The sequence below is a fragment of the Oncorhynchus mykiss genome, chromosome 2 (assembly GCF_013265735.2).
Source record: "Oncorhynchus mykiss isolate Arlee chromosome 2, USDA_OmykA_1.1, whole genome shotgun sequence".
In the NCBI taxonomy this organism is placed as follows: domain Eukaryota; kingdom Metazoa; phylum Chordata; class Actinopteri; order Salmoniformes; family Salmonidae; genus Oncorhynchus; species Oncorhynchus mykiss.
In genome coordinates, this window is record NC_048566.1 from 5,369,618 (window position 1) to 5,396,605 (window position 26,988).

General features: G+C 46.0%; 1 protein-coding gene across 1 annotated transcript in view; it reads left to right on the top strand.

Moving 5' to 3' along the window:
- Positions 1–26,988, top strand: part of tg (thyroglobulin) — a 98,949-nt gene that overhangs the window by 21,366 nt on the left and 50,595 nt on the right. The window contains exons 20-34 of the mRNA XM_036961549.1: positions 15–221; positions 4,857–5,005; positions 6,287–6,431; positions 6,639–6,797; positions 7,346–7,489; positions 7,896–8,060; positions 8,768–8,890; positions 9,118–9,233; positions 11,124–11,232; positions 11,476–11,673; positions 13,059–13,229; positions 14,895–14,981; positions 15,095–15,178; positions 15,272–15,409; positions 15,596–15,769. Of these exons, the coding sequence (XP_036817444.1) occupies positions 15–221; positions 4,857–5,005; positions 6,287–6,431; positions 6,639–6,797; positions 7,346–7,489; positions 7,896–8,060; positions 8,768–8,890; positions 9,118–9,233; positions 11,124–11,232; positions 11,476–11,673; positions 13,059–13,229; positions 14,895–14,981; positions 15,095–15,178; positions 15,272–15,409; positions 15,596–15,769 (2,169 nt within the window). The remainder of the gene's footprint in view (positions 1–14; positions 222–4,856; positions 5,006–6,286; positions 6,432–6,638; positions 6,798–7,345; positions 7,490–7,895; positions 8,061–8,767; positions 8,891–9,117; positions 9,234–11,123; positions 11,233–11,475; positions 11,674–13,058; positions 13,230–14,894; positions 14,982–15,094; positions 15,179–15,271; positions 15,410–15,595; positions 15,770–26,988) is intronic.

Genomic DNA, 26,988 nt, shown 5'->3' on the forward strand with positions numbered 1-26,988 from the left:
CTCTCTGTCTCCAGGTCCCCAGTGTCCCTCACCGTTCTCTGACATCACCGTTACCTACGGTGATGTGGTCTGTCGCTCTGACGTGATTGGTGGCCAGCAGAACTGTGACCTCATCTGTCACCTGGGTTACGAAAGCACACTTCCTGTAAACATGCAGTTACTGTGTGACGTGGAGACCAGAGCCTGGGTGACAGAGGCCCCACTTCCTCAAGCCTGCCAGAGTAACTAACCACACACCACATCAAACAAACACCCCATATTCTGTCTGTCTGTCTGTCTGGCTCTCTACCTCTCTCTGGCTCTGTACAGTAGAGATTCTTTATTATCCCTAAAATGCAATATGTCTCTCTCTCTCTGTGTCTCTCTGTCTCTGTCTCACTCTCTCTCTCTGTCTCTCTCTCTCTGTCTCTCTCTCTGTCTCTCTCTCTATCTCTCTCTCTCTATCTCTCTATCTCTCTCTGTATCTCTCTCTCTCTGTGTCTCTCTGTGTCTCTCTGTCTCTCTGTCTCTCTGTGTCTCTCTCTCTCTCTCTCTCTCTCTCTCTCTCTCTCTCTCTCTCTCTCTCTCTCTCTGTGTCTCTCTGTCTCTCTCTCTCTCTGTGTCTCTCTGTCTCTCTCTCTCTGTATCTCTCTCTGTGTCTCTCTGTCTCTCTCTCTCTGTATCTCTCTCTCTCTGTGTCTCTGTCTGTGTCTCTGTCTGTGTCTCTCTCTCTGTGTCTCTCTGTCTCTCTGTGTCTCTCTGTCGCTCTCTCTGTCTCTCTCCCTCTGTCTGTCTCTCTCTCTCTGTCTCCCTCTGTCTCTCTCTCTCTATCTGTATCTGTCTCTCTCTGTCTCTCTCTCTCTCTGTCTCTCTGTCTGTATCTCTATCTGCATCTGTCTGTCTATATCTCTCTCTGTGCCTCTCTCTCTATCTGTGCCTCTCTCTCTATCTATCTCACTCTCTTTCTCTATCTGTCTCTCTCTGTATCTGTATCTCTCTCTATCTGTCTCGCTCTCTCTCTCTCTATCTGTCTCTCTCTCAATTTCTGAATATTCAAGCTATATTGGGACTTTTGGTTTGCCTCAATGACCTAGAAAATTATCTCAAGCTTCCTGTTATAAGATGTAACTTCTGCCAAGCTTGACATTAGCTAATTTAGCAGATGTGTGTAGTCTAATTTACCACAGTGTGTAATATAACACAGAATGACCAGACCTACACAGTGTGTAGTCTAACACAGAATGACCAGACCTCCACAGTGTGTAGTCTAACACAGAATGACCAGACCTCCAAGGTGTGTCGTCTAACACAGAATGACCAGACCACCACAGTGTGTAGTATAACACAGAATGACCAGACCAGACCACCACAGTGTGTAGTCTAACACAGAATGACCAGACCTCCAAGGTGTGTAGTATAACACAGAATGACCAGACAGACCTCCACAGTGTGTAGTATAACACAGAATGACCAGACCTCCACAGTGTGTAGTGTAACACAGAATGACCAGACCAGACCTCCACAGTGTGTAGTATAACACAGAATGACCAGACCTCCACAGTGTGTAGTGTAACACAGAATGACCAGACCAGACCTCCACAGTGTGTAGTATAACACAGAATGACCAGACCTCCACAGTGTGTAGTCTAACACAGAATGACCAGACCTCCACAGTGTGTAGTCTAACACAGAATGACCAGACCAGACCTCCAAGGTGTGTCGTCTAACACAGAATGACCAGACCAGACCACCACAGTGTGTAGTATAATACAGAATGACCAGACCTCTACAGTGTGTAGTATAACACAGAATGACCAGACCAGACCTCCAAGGTGTGTAGTCTAACACAGAATGACCAGACCTCCAAGGTGTGTCGTCTAACACAGAATGACCAGACCAGACCTCCACAGTGTGTAGTATAACACAGAATGACCAGACCTCCACAGTGTGTAGTATAATACAGAATGACCAGACCTCCACAGTGTGTAGTCTAACACAGAATGACCAGACCTCCACAGTGTGTAGTCTAACACAAAATGACCAGACCTCTACAGTGTGTAGTCTAACACAGAATGACCAGACCACCACAGTGTGTAGTATAACACAGAATGACCAGACCTCCACAGTGTGTAGTCTAACACAGAATGACCAGACCTCCAAGGTGTGTAGTCTAACACAGAATGACCAGACCTCCAAGGTGTGCCGTCTAACACAGAATGACCAGACCAGACCACCACAGTGTGTAGTATAATACAGAATGACCAGACCTCTACAGTGTGTAGTCTAACACAGAATGACCAGACCTCCACAGTGTGTAGTATAACACAGAATGACCAGACCTCTACAGTGTGTAGTCTAACACAGAATGACCAGACCTCCACAGTGTGTAGTATAACACAGAATGACCAGACCTCCACAGTGTGTAGTCTAACACAGAATGACCAGACCTCCACAGTGTGTAGTATAACACAGAATGACCAGACCTCCACAGTGTGTAGTATAACACAGAATGACCAGACCACCACAGTGTGTAGTATAACACAGAATGACCAGACCAGACCTCCACAGTGTGTAGTATAACACAGAATGACCAGACTTCCTGTCTGTCTGAAAAACAGGGTAATATGACAAATGCTCACAGGAGTTGACATTCAGTCATAACACTCATAGACTATCTAGTAGTGAAAGTGTCCTGATGTTGAAGGGAAGTTGTTTTCTCCCTCAGCGTTCAGTTGTTGCTCATGTCTGACTGTTTACGTCTCTCTTGGACCGTTGATGCGTCACACTGTAATCAGTGCTGTGTACAGTTTGATGGAATCACTGTGTGTTTGGCAGGGAGCCTAGACTTCATTACGTCTCTGTCTGTCTGTCTGTCTGTCTGTCTGTCTGTCTCTCTCTCTATCTCTCTCTCTCTATCTCTCTCTCTCTATCTCTCTCTCTCTATCTCTCTCTGTATCTCTCTCTCTCTGTGTCTCTGTGTCTCTCTGTGTCTCTCTCTCTCTCTGTCTCTCTCTCTGTGTCTCTCTGTCTCTCTCTTTCTGTATCTCTCTCTCTCTGTGTCTCTGTCTGTGTCTCTCTCTCTGTATCTCTCTGTCTCTCTGTGTCTCGCTGTCACTCTCTCTGTCTCTCTCCCTCTGTCTCTCTCTCTCTATCTGTATCTGTCTCTCTCTGTCTCTCTCTCTCTGTCTCTCTCTGTCTCTCTCTCTCTCTGTCTCTCTGTCTCTCTCTGTCTCTCTGTCTGTATCTCTATCTGTATCTGTCTGTCTATATCTCTCTGTGTGCCTCTCTCTCTATCTGTGCCTCTCTCTCTATCTGTCTCACTCTCTTTCTCTATCTGTCTCTCTCTGTATCTGTATCTCTCTCTATCTGTCTCGCTCTCTCTCTCTCTATCTGTCTCTCTCTCAATTTCTGAATATTCAAGCTATATTGGGACTTTTGGTTTGCCTCAATGACCTAGAAAATTATCTCAAGCTTCCTGTTATAAGATGTAACTTCTGCCAAGCTTGACATTAGCTAATTTAGCAGATGTGTGTAGTGTGTAGTCTAATTTACCACAGTGTGTAATATAACACAGAATGACCAGACCTACACAGTGTGTAGTCTAACACAGAATGACCAGACCTCCAAGGTGTGTCGTCTAACACAGAATGACCAGACCACCACAGTGTGTAGTATAACACAGAATGACCAGACCAGACCACCACAGTGTGTAGTGTAACACAGAATGACCAGACCAGACCTCCACAGTGTGTAGTCTAACACAGAATGACCAGACCAGACCTCCAAGGTGTGTAGTATAACACAGAATGACCAGACCTCCACAGTGTGTAGTGTAACACAGAATGACCAGACCTCCAAGGTGTGTCGTCTAACACAGAATGACCAGACAACCACAGTGTGTAGTATAACACAGAATGACCAGACCAGACCACCACAGTGTGTAGTGTAACACAGAATGACCAGACCAGACCTACACAGTGTGTAGTCTAACACAGAATGACCAGACCAGACCTCCACAGTGTGTAGTCTAACACAGAATGACCAGACCAGACCTCCACAGTGTGTAGTCTAACACAGAATGACCAGACCTCCACAGTGTGTAGTCTAACACAGAATGACCAGACCTCTACAGTGTGTAGTCTAACACAGAATGACCAGACCTCCACAGTGTGTAGTATAACACAGAATGACCAGACCTACACAGTGTGTAGTCTAACACAGAATGACCAGACCTCCACAGTGTGTAGTCGAACACAGAATGACCAGACCTCCACAGTGTGTAGTCTAACACAGAATGACCAGACCTCCACAGTGTGTAGTATAACACAGAATGACCAGACCACCACAGTGTGTAGTATAACACAGAATGACCAGACCTCCACAGTGTGTAGTCGAACACAGAATGACCAGACCTCCACAGTGTGTAGTCTAACACAGAATGACCAGACCTCCACAGTGTGTAGTATTCTCAGAATGACCAGACTTCCTGTCTGTCTGAAAAACAGGGTAATATGACAAATGCTCACAGGAGTTGACATTCAGTCATAACACTCATAGACTATCTAGTAGTGAAAGTGTCCTGATGTTGAAGGGAAGTTGTTTTCTCCCTCAGCGTTCAGTTGTTGCTCATGTCTGACTGTTTACGTCTCTCTTGGACCGTTGATGCGTCACACTGTAATCAGTGCTGTGTACAGTTTGATGGAATGTGTTTGGCAGGGAGCCTAGACTTCATTACGTCATGTCTCATCTGTCTCTGTGTCTCTGTGTCATGTCTCTGTGTCTCTGTGTCTGTGTCATGTCTCTGTGTCATGTCTCTGTGTCATGTATCTGTGTCATGTCTCTGTCTGTGTCTCTGTCTGTGTCTCTGTGTGTTCCAGGACTTCAGGTGCTGCAGACCGTCCAGACCTCTGTGGTGCTCCAGCTCACCCTGCCTCCAGGCCAGGGACCCTGCAGCTCCTCCCTCCACTCCAGCCTGCAGACCTCTCTACTCCACGACATGAGGGCCCAGGGTCTCTGCAGCCTGCAGGTTGGTGTGTGTGTGTGTGTCTGCGTGTGTGTGTGTCTGTCTGTGTGTGTGTGTGTGTCTCTTTGTGTGTCTCTGTGTGTGTCTGTGTGTGTGTGTCCGAATGTCTGCCATCTACTGTTGCAATAAACGATAGTGAAAACCATGTGTAACTTGCTTTGAATGGAAAGGTGCCTGCAGGAGATATTCCAGAACCTGAACTAATGCAAAACATACGTTCTTAGAAAACGCTCAACTCATTAACTACAGATGTATTCACAAACGCAGCCCTATAAACCCTCTAGAAAATATACATGTATGATTTATTGATTTATTGATTTAATGATCTGGACTTTATTGATTTGCATAGGACTGTTTTGTACCACAGCTAGTTGTCTATAGTTGACTAAGGAAGTCTTGTCTGAGACAGAACTGTAGCGTAGAGCAGCTTGATGCACAAGGACCCCCACTGGACAGGACGCTGGTTGACTAGCTACAGATGTAGGATCTTCATTTGAGCCAGTTTGCTACAGCAGGAAAATAGTCCTCCAGCAACAGGAAATATTCATTGTTTTGTTGATTATAATTATTGAGTAATTTTGTAATGGTTGATATCTTTTTCAGAAAGGAAAATCAAGTCTGAAAGTGGGAATTACAAACTTCAGAAGCCTTTTTAAACCTCAGATACACTACAAGTTTAAAATGTCCTGCGTTGCAGGAAAGTTCACCTGCAGCAGGGAGATCAAATTAAGATTGTGCATCTGTACAGGTTGTCTGACTACTGTGACGTTCAGCTCTGTGTCAGTGTGTGATGAGTCTGTACAGGTTGTCTGACTACTGTGACGTTCAGCTCTGTGTCAGTGTGTGATGAGTCTGTACAGGTTGTATGACTACTGTGACGTTCAGCTCTGTGTCAGTGTGTGATGAGTCTGTACAGGTTGTCTGACTACTGGGATGTTCATCTCTGTGTCAGTATGTGATGAGTCTGTACAGGTTGTCTGACTACTGTGACGTTCATCTCTGTGTCCGTGTGTGATGAGTCTGTACAGGTTGTCTGACTACTGTGATGTTCATCTCTGTGTCAGTGTGTGATGAGTCTGTACAGGTTGTCTGACTACTGTGATGTTCATCTCTGTGTCCGTGTGTGATGAGTCTGTACAGGTTGTCTGACTACTGTGACGTTCAGCTCTGTGTCAGTGTGTGATGAGTCTGTGCAGGTTGTCTGACTACTGGGATGTTCAGCTCTGTGTCAGTGTGTGATGAGTCTGTACAGGTTGTCTGACTACTGTGTCTCTCCTGTTCTAGCTGACGTCTGTCTCTGTGTCCGTGTGTGATGAGTCGTCCGTCTCTGTAGAGTGTGTGAGTGAGGAAAGCGTCAGTGTTCAGGTCAGCTGGAGGGCTCTTCTCTCAGACCTTCCTATCTCTGTTCTGCCTGATCTGCATGACGTCGGTAAGGAGCACAGACAACATTTCAGAAATATTTCTCAATGAAAAACACCAAAAAATACTGTCTCACACCCTTTAAATATGTCTCAAGACTAGTTTATACATTTTAAACTTTGTGTGTGTATTTTCTTGGAGGTCTGCCAAAGTGCATTTTCATGTTTCATTTAATGGAACATTAAATTTGAGTCATTAGTGATTTATCTGTTTCCAGATGTAGCGCTCAGTGAGGACAGGCTGTTGGATGGGGTGCTAGGCCTGATGGGTAGTGACCCCTACCGCTCCATCTTGACCTCTGAACCCAGAGTCCTCTCTACCTCAGCACCCAACTTTGGCTGTTCCCATGGCTACCAGCGTGTTGGAACAGGATGTGGTACGTCCTTATTACCTTTCCCCCTAAAACAACCTGGCCTGAACTACTGTATATCAGTTCATATGAAATGAAAGTGCATACTGACTGATTTACTAAAGGTCACGACTCGGTTGACAGCATTATTAATAACTGAATGTATAACACACACCGTCTCTTTCTCTCTCCTCTCTCTTTTCTCTCTGTCCTCTCTCCCTCTTTTCTCACTCTCCTCACTCTCTCCCCTGCTTTCTTTTCCCTACTCTCTCTCTCTCTCTCTCTCTCTCTCTCTCTCTCTCTCTCTCTCTCTCTCTCTCTCTCTTTCTCTTCTCCCTCTCTCTCCCTCTATCTTTCTCTTCTCCCTGCTTCTCTCGTTCCCTCATCATTCTTTTCTCTCTCTTTCTTTCTTTATTTTCTCTCTCCCTCCATCTTTCTTTTCTCCCTCTCTCTCTGTTTTCTCTCCCTCTCTCTCTCTTTGCGCTCTCCCTCCCTCTTTGCTCTCTCGCCCCCTCTCTCTTTCCCTCTCGCACTCTCTCTCCCTCTTTCTTCTCTCTCTCTCTCCTCCCCTATAGTGGTGTGTCCTGCGGGTATGTTTTCCAGTGGAGGTGTGTGTTCTCCCTGTCCTCAGGGCTCCTACCAAGACCAGGAGGGGTCAGACTTCTGTACCATGTGTCCTAAAGGCACGTCCACTAACGGAGCTTCCACTGCCACACACTGTGAGTGAGGAGATAGGAGACATGGAACACGTTCCTTATTACCACTGGCGTTCTGTTGCTCAGCTCACCCAGTGTTAGAGAGCAGTTTATTATTCTGTAGATCTATGATATTTACTAAGGTCCAGGACCGTGGTCCTATCCCCTAAACATAGGCAGCTTAACTGCTCAGCTCACCCAGTGTTAGAGAGCACTTTATTATTCTGTAGATCTATGATATTTACTAAGTTCTAGGACCGTGGTCCTATCCCCTAAACATAGGCAGCTTAACTGCTCAGCTCACCCAGTGTTAGAGAGCACTTTATTATTCTGTAGATCTATGATATTTACTAAGTTCTAGGACCGTGGTCCTATCCCCTAAACATAGGCAGCTTAACTGCTCAGCTCACCACTGTTTTGTAATGTCCAGGTTTGACAGAGTGCCAGCGCAGTGGCCTGAGGTGTTCAGAGGGAGGGGACGTCCTGTCGGCCCAGCAGGACATCCAGACCAGGAGGTGGCGCTGTGTCACATCCAGCGGAGAACAGCTGGAGTGGACAACCACTGGCCAGCCTCTGTCTGAGGGAGAATGTTCAGGTACTGTCTGGGTCAGCGTTTTAAGAACAAAGAGCATCTTGTATTGCTGCCCCAGAAAGTGAATGTATTGTCTCTGTGGACTGGACACAAACAAACAGTTTGAGCGTGAAGTTCTGAGTCCGGTGACTCGGGTCTATTGAAGTATTCTTTGAGGACCAGTGTTTTAACACATGGCTGAGACATCAACAGATACCTGAGTCACACTGGATGAGTCCCAAGTGGAGCCATACTTCCTGTTTTGGCCAGGGACCATTGGGCTTTGGACAAAAATAGTGTACTGCGTAGGGTGCCAGTTGGAACACTTCCTGTGACTCAGGTTCTGTCCGAGGATCACTAGAGAGAGACTAAACCCAGGAATCATGTTCAACAATGTTATGAGGATTTGAAGCACTGACAACTGAGGTTAAGAGTTTTGTGTGTGACCTCTACTTGTGCTGCTATGCTCTGAGTCAACAGTTCAAAGGTGAAACCTTTCTTGAACTTTTATTTTTTTTACTTAAAGGAACTCGTATTACGTCAAGTGGTATATTTCTCCATATTATATATACAGTGCAGGGATGACTGAAGTGCTAAGAGCAATGTGACGTTGTTGTGTAAAGCAAGAGGAAAAACACATTACAAAACAACAAAATGAATTTCTGAAGTCACGACACCTTCATTTGTTGTTGTTGTTGTGTATCCTAATATTTCCCTTTCTCCTTCTACAGTTCTGGAGAGATTTGAGACAGTTCCCAGATCAGCGTTTTCTCTAGCAGCAGAAGACTATGTCGTCCTCAGCTCAGAGGCGTCAGACACGACCACGGAGAAACAACTCAGGACGTGTGTCTCAGGTGAGGTCACTGTGGAAAGTTACATTTAAAAAAAATTAGAAGTCGTCGTCTTTCCACAATAAAAGGATGTGTCACAAATGGCCCCCGTTACTCACTACAGGCCTATAGACCCTGGTCAAAAGTCATACACTATATAAGGAATAGGGTGCAATTTCTGACTCACTACAAGTGTTTATATACCAAAACCACTAGTGTAAAACATTGGTTATGTTTGTGTCACTCCGCAGCTTGTGCCCAGGTCCAGACTTGTCTTTACGTCGTCCTTTACGCTGAAGAAGGACAAAGTCACTGTGAACTCTACAGCACCGACGCTGCTAACATCCGATGCCAAACCTCTGAGCTAGTATGGGACGTCCACAATCTGTCTTTTTCTCCGTCCACAGTGTGGACCCGTCCCAAATGGGACCCACATTTCTTATATCGTGCTCTGTGGGCTCTGGCCAAAAGCAGTGGTGGAAAAAGTACTCAAGTGTTATACTTGAGTCAAAGTGAAGATACCTTTATAGAAAATAACTCAAGTCAAAGTGAAAGTCATCCATAATTTAATTTAAGTTCAGATACCCTAAAAAACAACTTAAGTAGTACTTTTAAAGTATTTTTAGTGAAGTACTTTACACCACTGGTCAAAAGCAGTGCTCTATAAAGGGTGTAGGGTGCTATTTGGGAAGCAACCTATGTCATGTTGGTGTGTTGTACACAGAGCTTTCATCAGGCATCACCTACACTGCTGGTTCTGGACCCCTGATTCACACTATAGGAGATAGAAGAGGGTTCTGGACCCCTGATTCACACTACAGGAGATAGAAGAGTGTTCTGGACCCCTGATTCACACTACAGGAGATAGAAGATGGTTCTGGACCCCTGATTCACACTACAGGAGATAGAAGAGGGTTCTGGACCCCTGATTCACACTACAGGAGATAGAAGAGGGTTCTGGACCCCTGATTCACACTACAGGAGATAGAAGAGGGTTACAGGGTCATTAGCTGGCTCTGGACCCCTGATTCACACTACAGGAGATAGAAGAGGGTTCTGGAACCCTGATTCACACTACAGGAGATAGAAGAGGGTTCTGTACCCCTGATTCACACTACAGGAGATGGAAGAGGGTTCTGGACCCCTGATTCACACTACAGGAGATGGAAGAGGGTTCTGGACCCCTGATTCACACTACAGGAGATAGAAGAGGGTTCTGGAACCCTGATTCACACTACAGGAGATAGAAGAGGGTTCTGTACCCCTGATTCACACTACAGGAGATGGAAGAGGGTTCTGGACCCCTGATTCACACTACAGGAGATAGAAGAGGGTTACAGGGTCATTAGTTGGCTCTGGACCCCTGATTCACACTACAGGAGATAGAAGAGGGTTCTGTACCCCTGATTCACACTACAGGAGATGGAAGAGGGTTCTGGACCCCTGATTCACACTACAGGAGATAGAAGAGGGTTACATGGTCATTAGCTGGCTCTGGACCCCTGATTCACACTACAGGAGATAGAAGAGGGTTCTGGAACCCTGATTCACACTACAGGAGATAGAAGAGGGTTCTGGAACCCTGATTCACACTACAGTAGATAGAAGAGGGTTCTGGAACCCTGATTCACACTACAGGAGATAGAAGAGGGTTACAGGGTCATTAGCTGGCTCTGGACCCCTGATTCACACTACAGGAGATAGACGAGGGTTCTGGAACCCTGATTCACACTACAGGAGCTATAAGAGAGTTACAGGGTCATTAGCTGGCTCTGGACCCCTGATTCACACTACAGGAGATAGACAAGGGTTACAGGGTCATTAGCTGGCTCTGGACCCCTGATTCACACTACAGGAGATAGACGAGGGTTACAGGGTCATTAGCTGGCTCTGGACCCCTGATTCACACTACAGGAGATAGACGAGGGTTACAGGGTCATTAGCTGGCTCTGGACCCCTGATTCACACTACAGGAGATAGACGAGGGTTCTGGACCCCTGATTCACACTACAGGAGACAGAAGAGGGTTTCAGGGTCATTAGGGGTCATCTAATCAAACGAGGACGTCACTATAATCTCTCAGAAATGTTACTATCGTATTATATTCAATTATTCATTGCAGAACAAATCAACACACCAAATTGACATAGTAGGTTTGATGCTTTCGAAACTGTTTGGCTGTGACTGCTGTTTCCATTAGATATTGTTGGGTTGTGTGATAACTCTTTCAAGTGTCCCCTTTGCTTGTGATTCCCAGACCAAAGGGTTCCTGGGAAATGCCGGTGCTGATATGTTCCAGAACCTGAGCTGTTCTCTGAAGGTGAACGGGGCTGACAGACAGAACGTCACGGTCATCAGGAAGAAAGGTTCAGTATGAGCTTGTTTGTCCTCTTATAAAGTGACTCTGCTGAAATCCACAACGTCCATCCTGTTCTTTGTCCTCCTCTCTCATAACAGTCCATGAAGTCCTCTCTCTCTCTCTAGCTCCTCTCAGTAGAATAAGGAATTCACCTACTGTACAGACATGAATCTGTTTAATTTTTTCCTGCTCTAAATACAGCTGTGTTTCTCTACCAGACCATGAGAATCAGTCTCTCTCTGTGTCACAGGTCATGAATTCACCACTAAGGCCCAGAAGACCTTTGAAAGGTTGAGTTTCCGTAAGGCCAGTTCCGGTGTGTATCGTACCATGGTGTTTGCAGCTGAAGGAACCACTCTGACCGACGTCCATCGTTTCTGTCAGGACGAGTGTACCCAGAACACCTGCTGTGACGGCTTCATCCTCAACCAGAACGTTCTCAGCGGAGGTAAAAGCCTGTAGCCTGAGTGCCAGTCTGTTTGTGCTAGCATGCCCAACTCCTTGTCATGCCAAGACATCAATGGAGTGGACAAGAGCACAAACGAACCGAGCTAAAAAGGCTGTGTCATATGTGAAGACAGCATCCAGAACCTCATTGTGTGATGCTGTTACTAAGTGGTTATATGTGAAGACAGCATCCAGAACCTCATTGTGTGATGCTGTTACTAAGTGGTCATATGTAAAGACAGCATCCAGAACCTCATTGTGTGATGCTGTTACTAAGTGGTTATATGTGAAGACAGCATCCAGAACCACATTGTGTGATGCTGTTACTAAGTGGTCATATGTGAAGACAGCATCCAGAACCACATTGTGTGATGCTGTTACTAAGTGGTCATATGTGAAGACAGCATCCAGAACCTCATTGTGTGATGCTGTTACTAAGTGGTTATGAAGTGTTACTCTGTAACTAAGTGGTCATATGTGAAGACAGCATCCAGAACCACATTGTGTGATGCTGTTACTAAGTGGTTATGAAGTGTTACTCTGTAACTAAGTGGTCATATGTGAAGACAGCATCCAGAACCACATTGTGTGATGCTGTAACTAAGTGGTCATATGTGAAGACAGCATCCAGAACCACATTGTGTGATGCTCCTTAGTGAGGAAGCTCATACACTTATTGAATCTTAGCCCATTTCCAATAGGTTGGATATTTCCTCAATAAGGCCTGAGGTATATGGCCAATATAACACGACTAAGGGCTGTTTTTAATTAATATTTTATTTAACCTTTATTTAACTAGGCAAGTCAGTTAAGAACAAATTCTTATTTACAATGACGGCCTACCCCGGTCAAACCCGAACGAACGATGCTGGGCCAATTGTGCGCCGCCCTATGGGTCTCCCAATCACGGCCGGATGTGATACAGCCTGGAATTGAACCGGGGACCGTAGGGACGCCTCTTGCACTGAGATGCAGTGCCTTAGACAGCGGTGTCACTCAGGGGCCCTAAGATACAGCCCTTAGACATGTTATATTGGCCACATATCACAAACTCCCCAGGTGCCTTATTGCTATTATGAACAGGTTACCTACTTAATTGGAGCAGTACAAATAAATATTTTGTCATACCCATGATATATGGTCTAATATACCACGGCTTACAGCCAATCAGCATTCAGGGCTCGAACCACCCAGTTTATAAAAACCAATGCACATCCTGAACCAATGTAAATCTCAATATATTATATTTTATTATCATTGATGAGCAATTAAATTCTTCAAATCTCCCCCTCCTCTCTCTCTCTTTCTCTCTCGGTCTCTCTCTTTCTCTTTCTCTCTGTCTCTCGGTCTCTCTTTCTCTGTCTCTGTCTCTCTCTGTCCGTCCAGGTACCATTATGTGTGGTCTGCTGAGCTACCCAGACATGTTGCTATGCAGTGAGGCAGACTGGGACGTGTCTGGCCTGGCCAAGGCGAACAGGATCTGTGGGGCTGGAGTCACCTACAATAAACTGCAGAAACAGTTCATCTTTAACTTTGGAGGACAAGACTTCACCATCAGTAAGGATATCTCCCTAGACTATTACCGTAACATTAAAGGACCGTTTCCCAGACACAGATTAAACCTATTCCTGGACTTAAAAGCTCAATTAAAAAGGATCTCCATTGGAAATATTTTGGGGTCAAAGACTAGGCTGAAGCTGTGTCCAGGAAACCTGCCTGTACAGTATAGATGGAATAGATGATGATACTATAATCTGACTACAGTATGTGGTTATGAAGTGTTACTCTACTCTGTAACTAAGTGGTTATGAAGTGTTACTCTGTAACTAAGTGGTTATGAAGTGTTACTCTGTAACTAAGTGGTTATGAAGTGTTACTCTGTAATTAAGTGGTTATGAAGTGTTACTCTACTCTGTAACTAAGTGGTTATGAAGTGTTACTCTGTAACTAAGTGGTTATGAAGTGTTACTCTGTTACTAAGTGGTTATGACGTGTTACTCTGTAACTAAGTGGTTATGAAGTGTTACTCTGTTACTAAGTGGTTATGACGTGTTACTCTGTAACTAAGTGGTTATGAAGTGTTACTCTACTCTGTAACTAAGTGTTTATGACGTGTTACTCTGTAACTAAGTGTTTATGACGTGTTACTCTGTAACTAAGTGGTTATGAAGTGTTACTCTGTTACTAAGTGGTTATGACGTGTTACTCTGTAACTAAGTGGTTATGAAGTGTTACTCTGTTACTAAGTGGTTATGAAGTGTTACTCTGTTACTAAGTGGTTATGAAGTGTTACTCTGTAACTAAGTGGTTATGAAGTGTTACTCTACTCTGTAAATAAGTGGTTATGAAGTGTTACTCTGTAACTAAGTGTTTATGAAGTGTTACTCTGTAACTAAGTGGTTATGAAGTGTTACTCTACTCTGTAACTAAGTGGTTATGAAGTGTTACTCTGTAACTAAGTGGTTATGAAGTGTTACTCTACTCTGTAACTAAGTGGTTATGAAGTGTTACTCTGTTACTAAGTGGTTATGAAGTGTTACTCTACTCTGTTACTAAGTGGTTATGAAGTGTTACTCTGTAACTAAGTGGTTATGAAGTGTTACTCTGTAACTAAGTGGTTATGAAGTGTTACTCTGTTACTAAGTGGTTATGACGTGTTACTCTGTAATTAAGTGGTTATGAAGTGTTACTCTACTCTGTAACTAAGTGGTTATGAAGTGTTACTCTGTAACTAAGTGGTTATGAAGTGTTACTCTGTAACTAAGTGGTTATGAAGTGTTACTCTGTAACTAAGTGGTTATGAAGTGTTACTCTGTAACTAAGTGGTTATGAAGTGTTACTCTACTCTGTAAATAAGTGGTTATGAAGTGTTACTCTGTAACTAAGTGGTTATGAAGTGTTACTCTGTAACTAAGTGGTTATGAAGTGTTACTCTACTCTGTTACTAAGTGGTTATGAAGTGTTACTCTGTTACTAAGTGGTTATGAAGTGTTACTCTGTAACTAAGTGGTTATGAAGTGTTACTCTAACTAAGTGGTTATGAAGTGTTACTCTAACTAAGTGGTTATGAAGTGTTACTCTGTATCTAAGTGGTTATGAAGTGTTACTCCGTAACTAAGTGGTTATGAAGTGTTACTCTACTCTGTAACTAAGTGGTTATGAAGTGTTACTCTAACTAAGTGTTTACGAAGTGATGTAATGGTCATTATGTTTCTCTCACAGCTGATACAGCTCTGCCAACATCAAGCAAGAACAAAACTGACTACCAGGCCACCATTATTGGGTTCCAAGGCATTTACCTCTGGAAAGGTATTGTACATTTAATTCCTTATGCAGATTTATAAAACAATGTACTTCTGAATAAACATTACTGGGTTGTCTTGACTTATCTTTCTCACATGCTAAAATGATCCATCTTTCAGAGTCTGATATGACCACTCGTCCCAAGACCTCCCCAGCCTGTAGCAGTGTCCTCCCACAACAAGCCCCCCGAGTCGTTCTGTCGGGTTAGTTTAGCCTTCTTAATTCTCCTATTACTAGGAGCCAAAACCTAAACCAACTGTTTGTTACGCTGTACCTCATCCTGTCCCGTCCCGTAGATGCAGTGAAGGAGACGTTTGTGGCCCTGGACAGTAGTGCTGTTGTTGTGGACTCTGAACGGGACATCCCCAGCCTGCAATACTGGATCTTTAAACATCAGTTCTCTGCACAGGAGGCTCAGCTGTGGTGTCTGAAACGTAGGATATATCAGCTTCATGGCTTGCCTTTTGCAAAAGCAATTCACCTTGAATCTCATACACTGAATATTTTAGTTGTTTCTCACTGCTATCACATGGCCTTCATCTTTAGCACTCGTATAATGTGTGTTACAGGTGTCCTCTGTGTGTTTTAGGTGTGTTTCAGGTGTTCTCTGTGTGTTTCAGACTGTGAGGAGGAGGAGCTGTGCCACTTGGCTGATGTGAGAGATGAGAGCTCAGTGTACTTTACCTGCGCCCTGTACCCAGACACCCAGGTGTGTGGGGCCTACGACAAACCCCTGAGACAGGCCTGCAGCCCTGTGCTCCCCCAGCAACCCCACACCGCTCACACCAAGAAGGGTGAGTCTTTAACTCCAGCAACCCCACACATCACACACCAAGAACGGTGAGTTTTTAACTCCAGCAACCCCACGCCTCACACACCAAGAATGGTGAGTTTTTAACTCCAGCAACCCCACACCTCACACACCAAGAACGGTGAGTTTTTAACTCCAGCAACCCCACGCCTCACACACCAAGAAGGGTGAGTTTTTAACTCCAGCAACCCCACACCTCACACACCAAGAAGGGTGAGTTTTTAACTCCAGCAACCCCACGCCTCACACACCAAGAAGGGTGAGTTTTTAACTCCAGCAACCCCACACACCAAGAAGGGTGAGTTTTTAACTCCAGCAACCCCACACACCAAGAAGGGTGAGTTTTTAACTCCAGCAACCCCACACCTCACACACCAAGAAGGGTGAGTTTTTAACTCCAGCAACCCCACACCGCTCACACCAAGAAGGGTGAGTCCACAGAGTCCTATTAACGTTCTATATATAATTCTACGGTAGAGGTATTTATACTGGAGGTTACCCTGAAAGCAAATTAATGGTTAGTTTAAGAGCTTTCTATTTAAAACATTCAGACAAATTACGCTCCGGACTTGATATACTACACAAGTTATTATCAATCCAAACTGTTAACAATCATCTGAACATGAAGCCCAGCCATCACTAGTGTTGTCTGCCCTTCCTCCCTCTACTTCATAATGACTGGCCCAGCCATCACTAGTGTTGTCTTCCCTTCCTCCCTCTACTTCATAATGACTGGCCCAGCCATCACTAGTGTTGTCTTCCCTTCCTCCCTCTACTTCATAATGACTGGCCCAGCCATCACTAGTGTTGTCTTCCCTTCCTCCCTCTACTTCATAATGACTGGCCCAACCATCACTAGTGTTGTCTTCCCCTCCTCCCTCTACTTCATAATGACTGGCCCAGCCATCACTAGTGTTGTCTTCCCTTCCTCCCTCTACTTCATAATGACTGGCCCAGCCATCACTAGTGTTGTCTTCCCTTCCTCCCTCTACTTCATAATGACTGGCCCAGCCATCACTAGTGTTGTCTTCCCTTCCTCCCTCTACTTCATAATGACTGGCCCAGCCATCACTAGTGTTGTCTTCCCTTCCTCCTTCTACTTCATAATGACTGGCCCAGCCATCACTAGTGTTGTCTTCCCCTCCTCCCTCTACTTCATAATGACTGGCCCAGCCATCACTAGTGTTGTCTTCCCTTCCTCCCTCTACTTCATAATGACTGGCCCAGCCATCACTAGTGTTGTCTTCCCTTCCTCCCTCTACTTCATAATGACTGGCCCAGCCATCACTAGTGTTGTCTTCCCTTCCTCCCTCTACCTCATAATGACTGGCCCAGCCATCACTAGTGTTGTCTTCCCTTCCTCCCTCTACTTCATAATGACTGGCCCAGCCATCACTAGTGTTGTCTTCCCCTCCTCCCTCTACTTCATAATGACTGGCCCAGCCATCACTAGTGTTGTCTTCCCCTCCTCCCTCTACTTCATAATGACTGTCCCAGCCATCACTAGTGTTGTCTTCCCTTCCTCCCTCTACTTCATAATGACTGGCCCAGCCATCACTAGTGTTGTCTTCCCTTCCTCCCTCTACTTCATAATGACTGGCCCAGCCATCACTAGTGTTGTCTTCCCTTCCTCCCTCTACTTCATAATGACTGGCCCAGCCATCACTAGTGTTGTCTTCCCTTACTCCCTCTACCTCATAATGACTGGCCCAGCCATCACTAGTGTTGTCTTCCCTTCCTCCCTCTACCTCATAATGACTGGCCCAGCCATCACTAGTGTTGTCTTCCCCTTCTCCCTCTACTTCATAATGACTGGCCCAGCCATCACTAGTGTTGTCTTCCCTTCCTCCCTCTACTTCATAATGACTGGCCCAGCCATCACTAGTGTTGTCTTCCCTTCCTCCCTCTACTTCATAATGACTGGCCCAGCCATCACTAGTGTTGTCTTCCCTTCCTCCCTCTACTTCATAATGACTGGCCCAGCCATCACTAGTGTTATCTGCCCTTCCTCCCTCTACTTCATAATGACTGGCCCAGCCATCACTAGTGTTGTCTTCCCTTCCTCCCTCTACTTCATAATGACTGGCCCAGCCATCACTAGTGTTGTCTTCCCTTCCTCCCTCTACTTCATAATGACTGGCCCAGCCATCACTAGTGTTGTCTTCCCTTCCTCCCTCTACTTCATAATGACTGGCCCAGCCATCACTAGTGTTGTCTGCCCTTCCTCCCTCTACTTCATAATGACTGGCCCAGCCATCACTAGTGTTGTCTTCCCTTCCTCCCTCTACTTCATAATGACTGGCCCAGCCATCACTAGTGTTGTCTTCCCCTCCTCCCTCTACTTCATAATGACTGTCCCAGCCATCACTAGTGTTGTCTTCCCTTCCTCCCTCTACTTCATAATGACTGGCCCAGCCATCACTAGTGTTGTCTTCCCTTCCTCCCTCTACTTCATAATGACTGGCCCAGCCATCACTAGTGTTGTCTTCCCTTCCTCCCTCTACTTCATAATGACTGGCCCAGCCATCACTAGTGTTGTCTTCCCTTCCTCCCTCTACTTCATAATGACTGGCCCAGCCATCACTAGTGTTGTCTTCCCTTCCTCCCTCTACTTCATAATGACTGGCCCAGCCATCACTAGTGTTGTCTTCCCTTCCTCCCTCTACTTCATAATGACTGGCCCAGCCATCACTAGTGTTGTCTTCCCTTCCTCCCTCTACTTCATAATGACTGGCCCAGCCATCACTAGTGTTGTCTTCCCTTCCTCCCTCTACTTCATAATGACTGGCCCAGCCATCACTAGTGTTGTCTTCCCTTCCTCCCTCTACTTCATAATGACTGGCCCAGCCATCACTAGTGTTGTCTTCCCTTCCTCCCTCTACTTCATAATGACTGGCCCAGCCATCACTAGTGTTGTCTTCCCTTCCTCCCTCTACTTCATAATGACTGGCCCAGCCATCACTAGTGTTGTCTTCCCTTCCTCCCTCTACTTCATAATGACTGGCCCAGCCATCACTAGTGTTGTCTTCCCTTCCTCCCTCTACTTCATAATGACTGGCCCAGCCATCACTAGTGTTGTCTTCCCTTCCTCCCTCTACCTCATAATGACTGGCCCAGCCATCACTAGTGTTGTCTTCCCTTCCTCCCTCTACTTCATAATGACTGGCCCAGCCATCACTAGTGTTGTCTTCCCTTCCTCCCTCTACTTCATAATGACTGCCCCAGCCATCACTAGTGTTGTCTTCCCTTCCTCCTTCTACTTCATAATGACTGGCCCAGCCATCACTAGTGTTGTCTTCCCCTCCTCCCTCTACTTCATAATGACTGGCCCAGCCATCACTAGTGTTGTCTTCCCTTCCTCCCTCTACTTCATAATGACTGGCCCAGCCATCACTAGTGTTGTCTTCCCTTCCTCCCTCTACTTCATAATGACTGGCCCAGCCATCACTAGTGTTGTCTTCCCTTCCTCCCTCTACCTCATAATGACTGGCCCAGCCATCACTAGTGTTGTCTTCCCTTCCTCCCTCTACTTCATAATGACTGGCCCAGCCATCACTAGTGTTGTCTTCCCCTCCTCCCTCTACTTCATAATGACTGGCCCAGCCATCACTAGTGTTGTCTTCCCCTCCTCCCTCTACTTCATAATGACTGGCCCAGCCATCACTAGTGTTGTCTTCCCTTCCTCCCTCTACTTCATAATGACTGGCCCAGCCATCACTAGTGTTGTCTTCCCCTCCTCCCTCTACTTCATAATGACTGGCCCAGCCATCACTAGTGTTGTCTTCCCTTCCTCCCTCTACTTCATAATGACTGGCCCAGCCATCACTAGTGTTGTCTTCCCTTCCTCCCTCTACTTCATAATGACTGATGAAGTTGGGAATCCCAGCAGCCTCGCTGTTTGTGATTCTAGGCTTGTTTTGGTCTTGTTCCTAGCAACAGGTCAACAAGGCTGTATATCAGAAGTTAGGACGACTGCCACTGCTTGGCTCTGGGCGACTCCCAAAATGGCACCCTATTCCCTATATATAGCACTACTTTTGACCAGGGCTCATTTAAAGTACTGCATTATGTAGGGAATAGGGTGCCATTTGGAACACAGACACTTGAGCAGCTCTGCGGGTTGAGAAAGGAGACCTGTGAGTAATGTCAGTAGCGTGATCCTGCTCTTGCTCAAATGACAGCAGGCTGCCTTTTCCAAGGTTACACAAACCCAGGCTGTCCATTTTAGTCGCTGTTGAAAACAACCGCTCTTCTCTGTTGTGATACTGTCTCTTGCTTTTATCTCTCAGCTTGTGTGAATTGGCAAAAGAGGTTTAAAAAAAACAAAAGACAGTTTTGAAGGTTTCCTGTCTGTGTTTATATGCGTAGTGCATACCACTGACAGAGCACCACTGACTTCTTCAGAATTCTCTGTGTTTTTTAATATGTTGTGCCGTGAGTGACTTAGTCGTCTGTGTCACATGCTGCGATTCAAATGGAACCCTATTCCCTATGTAGTGCACTACTTTTGACCAGAGTCCTATGGGAACCCTATTCCCTATGTAGTGCACTACTTTTGACCAGAGTCCTATGGGGACCCTATTCCCTATGTAGTGCACTACTTTTGACCAGAGCCCTATGGGGACCCTATTCCCTATGTAGTGCACTACTTTTGACCAGAGCCCTATGGGGACCCTATTCCCTATGTAGTGCACTACTTTTGACCAGAGCCCTATGGGGACCCTATTCCCTATGTAGTGCACTACTTTTGACCAGAGCCCTATGGGGACCCTATTCCCTATGTAGTGCACTACTTTTGACCAGAGTCCTATGGGGACCCTATTCCCTATGTAGTGCACTACTTTTGACCAGAGTCTTATGACCATTAGTGGACACATCCAGTGGTTCTACTGGTGGTCACAGCTAACCTGAGTGTCCTGTTAAATTCAATACAGCTCTCTGAAGAGCATCTGCTTTTTCTCTCCCTCCCTCCCTCCCTCCCTCCCTCCCTCCCTCCCTCCCTCCCTCCCTCCCTCCCTCCCTCCCTCCCTCCCTCCTCTCTCTCCTCTCTCTCCTCTCTCTCCTCTCTCTCTCTCTCTCTCTCTCTCTCTCTCTCTCTCTCTCTCTCTCTCTCTCTCTCTCTCTCCCTCTCTCTCTCTCTCTCTCTCTCTCTCTCTCTCTCTCTCTCTCTCTCTTTCCCTCTCCCTCTCTCCCTTTCCCTCCCCTTCTCTCTCTGCTGTCAGACTATTCATTTGCCTGTAACCCAGAGCTCTTGTTATTATTATCGTGCTCTTCACAGCAGCAGTGAAACAGAATGAGCCTCGTTGTGGATGAATTCAAACCATATGATTTTCAGCTGGGTGTCTTGTCCTTCTGAATGGTGCTTCTGTTGCATTGAAAACAGCTAGCTAGCTCAGCAGTACCTTTACCTTTAAAGAACGTGTTTAATATGCTTGCCGAGGTGTACGGCAGGTGGAGGCTCCCTCATTAACATGACCCTGTGGAACCAGTGACTGTCTGGGGACGTCGTTATAAAGAACCCTTTGATATCTGCAGGGGAACATACCCACTGTAGCTCACTGGAGGAGGAGCATTATTACACACACACACACACACACACACACACACACACACACACACACACACACACACACACACACACACCACACACACACCACACCACACCATACACACCACACCACCACAACACAACACAACACACACACACACACACACTACACCACACCACACCACACTACACCACACCACCACAACACAACACACACACCACACATACACACCACACACACACACACACACACACACACCACACCACCCACACACACACACACACACCACACCACACCACACCACACCACACACTCCCCTCACGGCCCAAAACAATTGTTCCATTGTTAACTCCAGCAGCAGATGTACCACCAGCTGATGGACTAAAAGACCAGTCACGTATCTTTCCAAAGGCTTTCTGGGAACTGAGTGTAGATGAACAGGCTTTGTTTGCCATGACTCAGAAAGTTATTCATCCAATGTATATGATTGGGGATAGACGTTTACATACATGTGTCTCGTCTCTCATCTATCAGTACATTAAGATGTACAGACAGATTCTGTTATGACAGCTGCATGTCATCTCTACTGCTCTTAAAGATCTCTGAACACAGACAGTTGTAATATACACACTACAGGTGGTTGCTGAGGGGACAACGGCTCATAATAACGTCCAGAACAGAGCAAATGAAATGGTGTCAAACACCTGGAAACCATGGAAACCATGTGTATGATGTATTTGATACCATTCCACTGATTCCACTCCAGTCATTACCACGAGCCCAGTGCTCCCCAATTAAGGTGCCACCAACCTCCTGCGATACATGTGTATGTGTGTGAGTCTGTAAGCTTCAACAGGGGCTATCCCATCTCCTCTTTACTACTGACCTCTGTCTGCACATGCTTTATGACTTCTCTACAGGTCTGTCTGTTATAGAGCTTCTCTACAGGTCTGTCTGTCTGTCATAGAGCTTCTCCACAGGTCTGTCTGTCTATCATAGAGCTTCTCTACAGGTCTGTCTGTATATCATAGAGCTTCTCTACAGGTCTGTCTGTCTATCATAGAGCTTCTCCACATGTCTATCTGTCTGTCATAGAGCTTCTCCACAGGTCTGTCTGTCATAGAGCTTCTCTACAGGTCTGTCTATCATTATAGAGCTTCTCTACAGGTCTGTCTATCATTATAGAGCTTCTCTACAGGTCTGTCTATCATTATAAAGCTTCTCTACAGGTCTGTCTATCATTATAGAGCTTCTCTACAGGTCCGTCTGTTATAGAGCTTCTCTACAGGTCTGTCTATCATTATAGAGCGGGAGGGAGGGGCCTGCCTAATCTACATTCACGTCTTCGGGGAACAGTGGGTTAATTGCCTTGTTCAGGGGCAGAATGACAGATTTTTTTTACCTTGTCAGCTCGGGGATTTGATCCAGCAACCTTTCGGTTACTGGCCCAACGCTCTAACCACGAGGCTACTAGAGGTGTGTATAATGATACTGTCACTTCTCTCTCACTCTGAGGGGAGTCTGCCGCCGGTGTACCAGAGTCATTTATAGATGCAGACCAGATGGAAAATGAAAGAAAATAATCTACTTAATTTTGAGGGAAATGATTTGCTACCTGTCACATGTAGTCTCTTATCCACAGTAGTGAAGACTTTATCTAGTCAAGATCACTTAATATTATCACAAGTACCCCCAACTCATCCCGTTTAACAGCAACCTGTTGTCTGTTGTTATGAGAGACATGTTGTACGTACAGAAAACGCCCACCAGACCAAAATGCTGGGCCTTATAGTGATGGGGTCAGTAACATATTGTCCACAACTGTGCTTCCCTCTGTATAAAACTCATTTCCAAGCAGACAGCTAGTTACGTCTCTCCTTGATTTGCTCATTAAACTCTCATTTCCTCTCATTAAAGGGTTCTGGGCTGTTGACATCTGGGGTGTTCAGACAGGAACAGGGCTCTCTCTGGGACATCCTGTACTTCAAGACCACAGCCAGATTCACTCAGACCCAGTAACCCTGGCCAGAGTACTGTACTGTAGCCCAGTCATAATGAATCATACTAGTTAGGTAAACATTGAGCTCAGTTAGACAGAGTCCAGTCAGGCAAAGAGTACGGCATTGTTCTTTCTGTTGGTGGAAAGTGATGTGCTGCAGGATGAGATCCCTGGTAGGTTCATGGTCAGTATGTTGTAGTGATGTGCTGCAGGATGAGATCCCTGGTAGGTTCATGGTCAGTATGTTGTAGTGATGAGATCCCTGGTAGGTTCATGGTCAGTATGTTGTAGTGATGAGATCCCTGGTAGGTTCATGGTCAGTATGTTGTAGTGATGTGCTGCAGGATGAGATCCCTGGTAGGTTCATGGTCAGTATGTTGTAGTGATGTGCTGCAGGATGAGATCCCTGGTAGGTTCATGGTCAGTATGTTGTAGTGAGGTGCTGCAGGATGAGATCACTGGTAGGTTCATGGTCAGTATGTTGTAGTGATGTGCTGCAGGATGAGATCACTGGTAGGTTCATGGTCAGTATGTTGTAGTGAGGTCCTGCAGGACGAGATCCCTGGTAGGTTCATGGTCAGTATGTTGTAGTGATGAGATCCCTGGTAGGTTCATGGTCAGTATGTTGTAGTGATGTGCTGCAGGATGAGATCCCTGGTAGGTTCATGGTCAGTATGTTGTAGTGATGTGCTGCAGGATGAGATCCCTGGTAGGTTCATGGTCAGTATGTTGTAGTGAGGTGCTGCAGGATGAGATCACTGGTAGGTTCATGGTCAGTATGTTGTAGTGATGTGCTGCAGGATGAGATCACTGGTAGGTTCATGGTCAGTATGTTGTAGTGAGGTCCTGCAGGACGAGATCCCTGGTAGGTTCATGGTCAGTATTTTGTAGTGATGTGCTGCAGGATGAGATCACTGGTAGGTTCATGGTCAGTATGTTGTAGTGATGTGCTGCAGGATGAGATCCCTGGTAGGTTCATGGTCAGTATGTTGTAGTGATGTGCTGCAGGAGGAGATCACTGGTAGGTTAATGGTCAGTATGTTGTAGTGATGTGCTGCAGGATGAGATCCCTGGTAGGTTCATGGTCAGTATGTTGTAGTGAGGTCCTGCAGGATGAGATCCATGGTAGGTTCATGGTCAGTATGTTGTAGTGATGTGCTGCAGGATGAGATCCCTGGTAGGTTCATGGTCAGTATGTTGTAGTGATGTGCTGCAGGATGAGATCACTGGTAGGTTCATGGTCAGTATGTTGCAGTGATGTGCTGCAGGATGAGATCCCTGGTAGGTTCATGGTCAGTATGTTGTAGTGATGTGCTGCAGGATGAGATCCCTGGTAGGTTCATGGTCAGTATGTTGTAGTGAGGTGCTGCAGGATGAGATCCCTGGTAGGTTCATGGTCAGTATGTTGTAGTGATGTGCTGCAGGATGAGATCACTGGTAGGTTAATGGTCAGTATGTTGTAGTGAGGTGCTGCAGGATGAGATCCCTGGTAGGTTCATGGTCAGTATGTTGTAGTGATGTGCTGCAGGAAGAGATCCCTGGTAGGTTCATGGTCAGTATGTTGTAGTGATGTGCTGCAGGATGAGATCACTGGTAGGTTCATGGTCAGTATGTTGTAGTGAGGTCCTGCAGGACGAGATCCCTGGTAGGTTCATGGTCAGTATTTTGTAGTGATGTGCTGCAGGATGAGATCACTGGTAGGTTCATGGTCAGTATGTTGTAGTGATGTGCTGCAGGATGAGATCCCTGGTAGGTTCATGGTCAGTATGTTGTAGTGATGTGCTGCAGGAAGAGATCCCTGGTAGGTTCATGGTCAGTATGTTGTAGTGATGTGCTGCAGGAAGAGATCCCTGGTAGGTTCATGGTCAGTATGTTGTAGTGATGTGCTGCAGGATGAGATCCCTGGTAGGTTCATGGTCAGTATGTTGTAGTGAGGTGCTGCAGGATGAGATCCCTGGTAGGTTCATGGTCAGTATGTTGTAGTGATGTGCTGCAGGAGGAGATCACTGGTAGGTTAATGGTCAGTATGTTGTAGTGATGTGCTGCAGGATGAGATCACTGGTAGGTTCATGGTCAGTATGTTGTAGTGATGTGCTGCAGGATGAGATCACTGGTAGGTTCATGGTCAGTATGTTGTAGTGATGAGATCCCTGGTAGGTTCATGGTCAGTATGTTGTAGTGATGAGATCCCTGGTAGGTTCATGGTCAGTATGTTGTAGTGATGTGCTGCAGGATGAGATCCCTGGTAGGTTCATGGTCAGTATGTTGTAGTGATGTGCTGCAGGATGAGATCCCTGGTAGGTTCATGGTCAGTATGTTGTAGTGAGGTGCTGCAGGATGAGATCACTGGTAGGTTCATGGTCAGTATGTTGTAGTGATGTGCTGCAGGATGAGATCACTGGTAGGTTCATGGTCAGTATGTTGTAGTGAGGTCCTGCAGGACGAGATCCCTGGTAGGTTCATGGTCAGTATGTTGTAGTGATGAGATCCCTGGTAGGTTCATGGTCAGTATGTTGTAGTGATGTGCTGCAGGATGAGATCCCTGGTAGGTTCATGGTCAGTATGTTGTAGTGATGTGCTGCAGGATGAGATCCCTGGTAGGTTCATGGTCAGTATGTTGTAGTGAGGTGCTGCAGGATGAGATCACTGGTAGGTTCATGGTCAGTATGTTGTAGTGATGTGCTGCAGGATGAGATCACTGGTAGGTTCATGGTCAGTATGTTGTAGTGAGGTCCTGCAGGACGAGATCCCTGGTAGGTTCATGGTCAGTATTTTGTAGTGATGTGCTGCAGGATGAGATCACTGGTAGGTTCATGGTCAGTATGTTGTAGTGATGTGCTGCAGGATGAGATCCCTGGTAGGTTCATGGTCAGTATGTTGTAGTGATGTGCTGCAGGAAGAGATCCCTGGTAGGTTCATGGTCAGTATGTTGTAGTGATGTGCTGCAGGAAGAGATCCCTGGTAGGTTCATGGTCAGTATGTTGTAGTGATGTGCTGCAGGATGAGATCCCTGGTAGGTTCATGGTCAGTATGTTGTAGTGAGGTGCTGCAGGATGAGATCCCTGGTAGGTTCATGGTCAGTATGTTGTAGTGATGTGCTGCAGGAGGAGATCACTGGTAGGTTAATGGTCAGTATGTTGTAGTGATGTGCTGCAGGATGAGATCCCTGGTAGGTTCATGGTCAGTATGTTGTAGTGAGGTCCTGCAGGATGAGATCCATGGTAGGTTCATGGTCAGTATGTTGTAGTGATGTGCTGCAGGATGAGATCCCTGGTAGGTTCATGGTCAGTATGTTGTAGTGATGTGCTGCAGGATGAGATCACTGGTAGGTTCATGGTCAGTATGTTGCAGTGATGTGCTGCAGGATGAGATCCCTGGTAGGTTCATGGTCAGTATGTTGTAGTGATGTGCTGCAGGATGAGATCCCTGGTAGGTTCATGGTCAGTATGTTGTAGTGAGGTGCTGCAGGATGAGATCCCTGGTAGGTTCATGGTCAGTATGTTGTAGTGATGTGCTGCAGGATGAGATCACTGGTAGGTTAATGGTCAGTATGTTGTAGTGAGGTGCTGCAGGATGAGATCCCTGGTAGGTTCATGGTCAGTATGTTGTAGTGATGTGCTGCAGGAAGAGATCCCTGGTAGGTTCATGGTCAGT